At 46.9% G+C, this 10,445-nt stretch overlaps 1 protein-coding gene across 1 annotated transcript in view; it reads left to right on the forward strand.

Annotated features, from left to right (window-relative positions):
* GBA2 (glucosylceramidase beta 2) overlaps nucleotides 1-7,298 on the forward strand; it is a 131,716-nt gene extending 124,418 nt beyond the window's left edge. Inside the window, exons 16-18 of the mRNA XM_066602183.1 lie at nucleotides 6,288-6,403; nucleotides 6,486-6,677; nucleotides 6,831-7,298. Of these exons, the coding sequence (XP_066458280.1) occupies nucleotides 6,288-6,403; nucleotides 6,486-6,677; nucleotides 6,831-7,022 (500 nt within the window). The 3' untranslated portion in view covers nucleotides 7,023-7,298. The remainder of the gene's footprint in view (nucleotides 1-6,287; nucleotides 6,404-6,485; nucleotides 6,678-6,830) is intronic.
* Nucleotides 7,299-10,445: the final 3,147 nt, after the last annotated feature.

Here is a 10,445-nt window from a genome sequence, read left to right on the forward strand (position 1 = left end):
GCGCATAGAATTGAATAATCGAGTTGGGACCCATTAGCTTTTCCTATTTATGACATAATCAATGCTCCTGCCAAATTTCATGTTTCTATTACACCGGGAAGTGAGAGAATTAGATTCTGTACGTAAAATTTGGACGCCAATTCTTTTGCGCATAGAATTGAATAATCGAGTTGGGACCCATTAGCTTTTCCTATTTATGACATAATCAATGCTCCTGCCAAATTTCATGTTTCTATTACACCGGGAAGTGAGAGAATTAGATTCTGTACGTAAAATTTGGACGCTAATTCTTTTGCGCTAGAATTGAATAATCGAGTTGGGACCCAATTACTTTTCCTATTTTGGAGATAATCTATGCTTGTGCCAAAATTTATGTTTCTACGACATCGGGAAGTTGGAGAACTTTTGGCGAGTCAGTCAGTCAGTGAGTCAGTGAGGGCTTTCGTCTTTATATATATATATATATATATATATATATATATATAGGGCATGTTTATGTAACATATAGGGGATAAGGGTAGGTTTATGTAACATATAGGGCATGTTTATGTAACATATAGGGGATAAGGCTAGGTTTGTGTAACATATATGGGATAAGGGTAGGTTTATGTAAAATATAGGGAATGTTTATGTAACTTATAGGGGATAAGGGTAGGTTTATGTAACATATAGGGCATGTTTATGTAACATATATGGGATAAGGGTAGGCTTATGTAACACATAGGGCATGTTTATGTAACATATAGGGGATAAGGGTAGGTTTATGTAACATATAGGGCATGTTTATGTAACATATATGGGATAAGGGTAGGCTTATGTAACACATAGGGCATGTTTATGTAACATATAGGGGATAAGGGTAGGTTTATGTAACATATATGGGATAAGGGTAGGTTTATGTAAAATATAGGGCATGTTTTTGTAACTTATAGGGGATAAGGGTAGGTTTATGTAACATATAGGGCATGTTTATGTAACATATATGGGATAAGGGTAGGCTTATGTAACACATAGGGCATGTTTATGTAACATATAGGGGATAAGGGTAGGTTTATGTAACATATATGGGATAAGGGTAGGTTTATGTAAAATATAGGGCATGTTTTTGTAACTTATAGGGGATAAGGGTAGGTTTATGTAACATATAGGGCATGTTTATGTAACATATATGGGATAAGGGTAGGCTTATGTAACACATAGGGCATGTTTATGTAACATATAGGGGATAAGGGTAGGTTTATGTAACATATAGGGCATGTTTATGTAACATATATGGGATAAGGGTAGGCTTATGTAACACATATCCCCTATATGTTACATAAACATGCCCTATGTGTTACATAAGCCTACCCTTATCCCATATATGTTACATAAACATGCCCTATATGTTACATAAACCTACCCTTATCCCCTATATGTTACATAAACATGCCCTATGTGTTACATAAGCCTACCCTTATCCCATATATGTTACATAAACATGCCCTATATGTTACATAAACCTACCCTTATCCCCTATAAGTTACAAAAACATGCCCTATATTTTACATAAACCTACCCTTATCCCATATATGTTACACAAACCTAGCCTTATCCCCTATATGTTACATAAACATGCCCTAAGGCTAGGTTTGTGTAACATATATGGGATAAGGGTAGGTTTATGTAAAATATAGGGCATGTTTTTGTAACTTATAGGGGATAAGGGTAGGTTTATGTAACATATAGGGCATGTTTATGTAACATATATGGGATAAGGGTAGGCTTATGTAACACATAGGGCATGTTTATGTAACATATAGGGGATAAGGGTAGGTTTATGTAACATATAGGGGATAAGGGTAGGTTTATGTAACATATAGGGCATGTTTATGTAACATATAGGGGATAAGGGTAGGTTTATGTAACATATAGGGCATGTTTATGTAACATATATGGGATAAGGGTAGGCTTATGTAACACATAGGGCATGTTTATGTAACATATAGGGGATAAGGGTAGGTTTATGTAACATATAGGGGATAAGGGTAGGCTTATGTAACATATAGGGGATAAGGGTAGGCTTATGTAACATAGTAGGTTTATGTAACATATAGGGAATGTCTCCATGTGGCGTAAACGCTGCGGATCATCCACAGTAGGTTGTAATTAATATGTTTTACAGGTCGTTGGTCAGACTAAATAAAAGAATCTAAATTATAAAACAAAAATGCATGTTTAATATCGCTGCGTCCGTAAACGTCCGATCTATCAAACTTATGCATTCTTTTCCCCGCACAACAAATGTCTCCTGAAAAAAAACCCGCCAGAAATGCACTTTTTCGGTCATTCTGTCACCAAGAAAAAATGCAATAAAAAAGTGAATGAAAAGTCGTATGTATTCCAAAATGGTACTAAACGTAAAAAAACGCGAGAAATGGACCTATAGGAAAAGGTTTTCATGTCCATTTTTTTGCAGTTTATGCGCCATGGCCACAAGCCACACTAAAAGCTGCAGAAATGTCTTATTTTTTTTCCTTTTACTCCACATAGAATTTTTTTTTAAGTTTTTCAGTATATTACATGGTACAGTAAAAATGTAAATGAAATAAAAAATGACGACTCGCCCCGTAAAAAACAGTGACGCCGATGGATAAATAAAGGAGTTACGAAAATGCTAGATCACGAAGGGGTTAAATAACTTGAAAATGAGACGCACCGCTATTGCTCAGATTACCCGGGGAATCAGCAGGCCGTATTTTTACAGAAAAGTATTAATTACTTTCTGCTATGAAATTTTTAAAAAATTTGTTGCACAGTGTAATCGACGCGTGTAAAAGGGCCTTTACCTAGACCACGGAGGTCGGCTGCTTGGGAGGTACCAGTCAGGGCCCTCGCCAAATTGGAAGACACGAGAACAATCTGATTCAAACTAAGTTCGAAAGATAGGGTCCTCCAAGCTTGTGGGGAATATAGTACTCGGGATGGTGATGATGACCGGTCTGTAGGACGAGGCAGTGACTCCATGGGGGGTTCTAGTACTCGGGATGGTAATGATGACCAGTCTATATGACGGGGCACTGACTCCATGGGGGGTTCTAGTACTCGGGATGGTAATGATGACCGGTCTATAGGACGTGGCAGTGACTCCATGTGGGGGTTCTAGTACTCAGGATGGTAATGATGACCGGTCTATATGACGGGGCGCTGACTCCATGGGGGGTTCTAGTACTCGGGATGGTAATGATGACCGGTCTATAGGATGTGGCAGTGACTCCATGGGCGGTTCTAGTACTCGGGACGATGGTGATGACCAGTCTATTTGACGGGGCACTGACTCCATAAGGGGTTCTAGTACTTACCATGGCAGTGATGACCGGTCTGTATAACGGGACACTGACTCCATGGGGGGATCTAGTACTTGGGACGGTGGTTATGACTAGTCTATATGACGGGGAACTAACTCCATGGAGGATTCTAGTACTCGGGACGGTGGTGATGATCGGTCTGTATAACAGGGCACTGACTCCATGGGGGGCTTCTAGTAGTGGGGACAGTGTTTATAACCGGTCTGTATAACGGGACACTGACTCCATGAGGAGTTCTAGTACTCGGCACGGCAGTGCTGACCGGTCTGTATAACGGGACACTGACTCCATGAGGAGTTCTAGTACTCGGGACGGTGGTGATGATCGGTCTGTATAACAGGACACTGACTCCATGGAGGATTCTAGTACTCGGGACGGTGGTGATGATCGGTCTGTATAACAGGGCACTGACTCCATGGGGGGCTTCTAGTAGTGGGGACAGTGTTTATAACCGGTCTGTATAACGGGACACTGACTCCATGAGGAGTTCTAGTACTCGGCACGGCAGTGCTGACCGGTCTGTATAACGGGACACTGACTCCATGAGGAGTTCTAGTACTCGGGACGGTGGTGATGATCGGTCTGTATAACAGGACACTGACTCCATGGAGGGTTCTAATACTCGGGATGGTGGTGATGATTGGGGTCTGCATAATGGGGCACTGACTCCATGAGGGGTTTATAGTACTCGGGACGGTGGTGATGACCTGGCACTGACTCCGTGGGGGGCTTCTAGTACTCGGGATGGTGTCTATGACCGATCTGTATAACGGGACACTGACTCCATATGGGGTTCCAGTACTCAGGACGGTGGTGATGATCGGTCTGTATGACGGGGCAGTGACTCCTTGGGGGGGGGGGGTTCTAGTACTCGGGACGGTGGTGATGACCAGTCTTTATGACGGGGCACTGACTCCATGGGGGACTTTCTAGTACTCGGAATGGTGTCGATGACCGGTTTATATGCTGGGGCACAGACTCCATGGGGGGGTCCAGTACTCTGCACGGCAGTGATCATCAGTCTGTGTAACGGGACACGGACTCCATGAAGGGGTTCTAGTACTCGGGACGGTGGTAATGGCGGGGCACTTACTCCATTGGGAGTTCTAGTACTCAGGACGGTGTCGTTGACCGGTCTGTGTAACGGGGCACTGACTCCATTGGGGGTTCTAGTACTCGGGATGGCGGTGATAATCAGTCTGTATAACGGGGCACTGACTCCATGGGTGGCTTTCTAGTACTCAGGATGGTGTCGATGACCGGTTTATATGACGGGGCATTGTCTCCATGGGGGGCTTCTAGTACTCGGGATTACAATGATTACTGGTCTTTATGATGAGGCACTGACTCCATGGGGGGGGGGGGGTTCTAATACTCAGGACAGTGGTGATGATCGGTCTGTGTGATGGGGCACTGACTCCATGGTGGGCTTCTAGTACTCGGGATGGTGGTGATGGTCGGTCTGTATAGTGGGACACTGGCTCCATGGGGGGTTCTAGTACTCTGGATGGTGGTGATAATCGGTCTGTATAACGGGGCACTGTCTCCATGGGTGGCCTTCTAGTACTCAGGATGGGGTTGATGACCGGTTTATATGACGGGGCATTGTCTCCATGAGGGTTTCTAGTACTCGGGACCGCAATGATGACCGGTCTTTATGACGGGGCACTGACTCCATGGGGGGGGTTCTAGTACTCGGGACAGTGGTGATGATCGGTCTGTGTGATGGGGCACTGACTCCATGGTGGGCTTCTAGTACTCGGGATGGTGGTGATGGTCGGTCTGTATAATGGGGCACTGACTCCATGGTGGGCTTCTAGTACTCGGGACGGTGGTGATGGTCGGTCTGTATAGTGGGACACTGGCTCCATGGGGGGTTCTAGTACTCGGGACGGTGGTGATGACTGGTCTGTATAATAGAGCACTGACTCCAAGGGGGTTTCTAGTACTCGGGACGGTGGTGATGACAGGGCACTGACTCCATGGGGGGCTTCTAGTACTGAGGACAGTGTTTATAACCGGTCTGTATAACGGGACACTGACTCCATGAGGAGTTCTAGTACTCGGCACGGCAGTGCTGACCGGTCTGTATAACAGGACACTTAATCCATGTGGAGGTTTAGTATTTAGGACAGTGGTGATGACCGGTCAATATGATGGGTCATTGACTCCAGGGGGGGCTGTAGTACTCAGGATGGCAGTGATGACCGGTGTGTATGATGGGGCACTGACTCCATGGGGGTTCTAGTACTCAGGACGGCAGTGATGACCGATGTGTATGACGGGTCATTGACTCCATGGGGGTTCTAGTACTCAGGACGGCAGTGATGACCGGTGTGTATGACGGGGCACTGACTCCATGGGGGCTCTAGTACTCAGGACGGCAGTGATGACCGGTGTGTATGATGGGGCACTGACTCCAGGGGGGGCTCTAGTACTCAGGACGGCAGTGATGACCGGTGTGTATGACGGGGCACTGACTCCATGGGGGTTCTAGTACTCAGGACGGCAGTGATGACCGGTGTGTATGACGGGGCACTGACTCCATGGGGGTTCTAGTACTCAGGACGGCAGTGATGACCGGTCAATATGATGGGTCATTGACTCCACTGGGGGCTGTAGTACTCAGGACGGCAGTGATGACCGATGTGTATGACGGGTCATTGACTCCATGGGGGTTCTAGTACTCAGGACGGCAGTGATGACCGGTGTGTATGATGGGGCACTGACTCCAGGGGGGGCTGTAGTACTCAGGACGGCAGTGATGACCGGTCTGTATGACGGGGCACTGACTCCATGGGGGTTCTAGTACTCAGGACGTCAGTGATGACCGATGTGTATGACGGGTCATTGACTCCATGGGGGTTCTAGTACTCAGGACGGCAGTGATGACCGGTCTATATGATGGGACACTGAGCATTTTTCTCTCTCTGTCACCAGGAAGATACTACAACTATGACTGCGGGAATCAGTCCTACTACAACAGTGTTATGTCTGACCAGTGTGCCGGGCACTGGTTCCTGCGAGCGTCCGGCTTGGGCTTCGGACAGCATGAGGTATGGCGCGGGTGGGGGGTCTATGGGTGGCTGTGCTGGTGAAGCTCTGGTACTACCTACCTTCCTTCCTTCCTTCCTGCAGGTCTTCCCCTCTGCTCACGTACTGAGCGCTTTGAGAACCATCTTTGAATTGAACGTGAAGCGGTTTGCTGGCGGTCAGATGGGCGCGGTGAACGGAATGCGTCCAGATGGCGCCGTTGACACCTCCAGCGTTCAGTCAGATGAGGTCTGGATTGGAGTGGTATATGGACTGGCAGCCACCATGATTCATGAGGTATCTCCTTCTGGGGTTGGCTGCTAGTGGGTCCTGTACTGTCCCAATGACCATTGTGGACTATCTGGGATCCCACATGGGAGGGTGCTGGGCTACACTGCATCAGATGGCCACAGGGGGCGCTCTCACCCGTTGTCATGTCTTCCATTCCAGGGCCTGGTGGAGGAAGGCTTCCAGACTGCAGAAGGCTGTTACCGCACCGTGTGGGAGCGGCTGGGCATGTCCTTCCAGACGCCGGAGGCGTACTGCGAGAGGGAGGTCTACCGCTCGCTGGCGTACATGCGACCACTGAGTATCTGGGCGATGCAGCTGGCGCTGGCGGAGGAGAGGAGGAGGAGCGCGTGACGACGGCGCTGTCCGACCCGCACTCCGTATTCATGCCCCACCAGTGTTATGGGAGATCACATGACTTTACGCCACCTACCTGCTCACACATGACTTACCCGGGGCGCTGCTGCTAGAGCTCATGTAGCGATCACTGGAGGAAGCGGACTGTCCTGCCACGGATGCCGTGTGGTGGTCCCCGCTGTCCGCCGGTCCTCGCCGTCCGCCTGCGTTATAACTAATCATTACTGCTATTATTTATGATTGAAGAGAAATACTAAAACCGCGTGCAGAAAACCTTGTGTGTGGTGACCATTATTACCGGGGGCCACGGGGCCCCACCCAGCGGTGCTATACAGAGGGACCACATAGTACATCACTGCTACATACAGGGGATCCACATATTACATCACCGCTACATACAGGGGACCCACATATTACATCACCGCTACATACAGGGGACCCACATATTACATCACCGCTACATACAGGGGACCCACATATTACATCACTGCTACATACAGGGGACCCACATATTACATCACTGCTACATACAGGGGACCCACATATTACATCACTGCTACATACAGGGGACCCACATATTACATCACTGCTACATACAGGGGATCCACATATTACATCACTGCTACATACAGGGGATCCACATAGTACATCACCGCTACATACAGGGGATCCACATATTACATCACTGCTACATACAGGGGACCCACATATTACATCACTGCTACATGCAGGGGACCCACATATTACATCACCGCTACATACAGGGGATCCCACATATTACATCACCGCTACATACAGGGGATCCCACATATTACATCACTGCTACATACAGGGGATCCCACATATTACATCACTGCTACATAAAGGGGATCCCGCATATTATATCACTGCTACATACAAGGGGTCCCGCATACTACATCACCGCTATAAACAGGAGACCCACATATTATATCACTGCTACATACAGGGGATCACATAGTACATCACTGCTACATACAGGGGATCACATAGTACATCACTGCTACATACAGGGGACCCACATATTACATCACCGCTACATACAGGGGATCCCGCATAGTACATCACCGCTATAAACAGGAGACCCACATATTACATCACCGCTACATACAGGGGATCCCGCATATTATATCACTGCTACATACAGGGGACCCCACATATTACATCACTGCTACATACAGGGGACCCAACATATTACATCACCGCTACATACAGGAGACCCACATATTATATCACTGCTACATACAGGAGAACCCGCATATTACATCACCGCTTCATACAGGAGAACCCGCATATTACATCACTGCTACATACAGGGGACCCACATAGTACATCACCGCTATAAACAGGAGACCCCTCATATTAAATCACTGCTACATACAGGAGACCCAACATATTATATCACTGCTACATACAGGAGAACCCGCATATTACATCACTGCTACATACAAGGGGTCCCGCATACTACATCACCGCTATAAACAGGAGACCCACATATTATATCACTGCTACATACAGGAGAACCCGCATATTACATCACTGCTACATACAGGAGAACCCGCATATTACATCACCGCTTCATACAGGGGACCCACATATTACATCACTGCTACATACAGGAGAACCACATAGTACATCACCGCTACATAAAGGGGATCCCGCATATTACATCACTGCTACATAAAGGGGATGCCGCATATTACATCACCGCTACATACAGGGGACCCCACATATTATATCACTGCTACATACAAGGGGTGCCGCATATTACATCACCGCTATAAACAGGAGACCCCTCATATTAAATCACCGCTACATACAGGAGACCCCTCATATTAAATCACCGCTACATACAGGAGACCCACATATTATATTACTGCTACATACAGGAGAACCCGCATATTACATCATCGCTTCATACAGGAGAACCCGCATATTACATCACCCATACATACAGGGGACCCCGCATATTACATCACCGCTACATACAGGAGACCCACATATTATATCACTGCTACATACAGGGGATCCCGCATAGTACATCACTGCTACATACAGGGGATCCCGCATATTACATCACTGCTACATACAGGGGATCCCACATATTACATCACCGCTTCATACAGGAGAACCCGCATATTACATCACCGCTACATACAGGGGATCCCACATATTACATCACCCATACATACAGGAGACCCAACATATTACATCACTGCTACATACAGGAGAACCCGCATATTACATCACAGCTACATACAGGGGATCCCACATATTACATCACCGCTTCATACAGGAGAACCCGCATATTACATCACCGCTACATACAGGAGAACCCGCATATTACATCACCGCTACATACAGGAGAACCCGCATATTACATCACCGCTACATACAGGAGACCCAACACATTACATCACTGCTACATACAGGAGAACCCGCATATTACATCACCGCTACATACAGGAGACCCACATATTACATCACCGCTTCATACAGGAGAACCCGCATATTACATCACCGCTTCATACAGGAGAACCCGCATATTACATCACCGCTTCATACAGGAGAACCCGCATATTACATCACCGCTACATACAGGAGAACCCGCATATTCCATCACTGCTACATACAGGGGACTCCCCATATTACATCACTGCTATATACAGGGGACTCCCCATATTACATCACTGCTACATACAGGGGACCCCACATATTACATCACCGCTACATACAGGGGACCCCACATATTACATCACCGCTACATACAGGGGATCACGCATATTACATCACTGCTACATAAAGGGGATCCCGCATATTACATCACCGCTACATACAGTGGACCCCACATATTATATCACTGCTACATACAAGGGGTCCCGCATACTACATCACCGCTATAAACAGGAGACCCCTCATTATAAATCACCGCTACATACAGGAGACCCACATATTATATCACTGCTACATACAGGAGAACCCGCATATTACATCACCGCTTCATACAGGAGAACCCGCATATTACATCACCCATACATACAGGAGAACCCGCATATTACATCACTGCTACATACAGGAGAACCACATATTACATCACCGCTACATAAAGGGGATCCCGCATATTACATCACTGCTACATACAGGGGACCCCACATAGTACATCACCGCTATAAACAGGAGACCCCTCATATTAAATCACCGCTACATACAGGAGAACCCGCATATTACATCACTGCTACATACAGGGGACCCACATATTACATCACCGCTACATAAAGGGGATCCCGCATATTACATCACTGCTACATACAGGGGACCCCACATATTACATCACCCATACATACAGGGGACTCCCCATATTACATCACTGCTACATACAGGGGACCCCACATAGTACATCAC

Source organism: Eleutherodactylus coqui, chromosome 5 (genome assembly GCF_035609145.1).
Source record: "Eleutherodactylus coqui strain aEleCoq1 chromosome 5, aEleCoq1.hap1, whole genome shotgun sequence".
Lineage (NCBI taxonomy): Eukaryota > Metazoa > Chordata > Amphibia > Anura > Eleutherodactylidae > Eleutherodactylus > Eleutherodactylus coqui.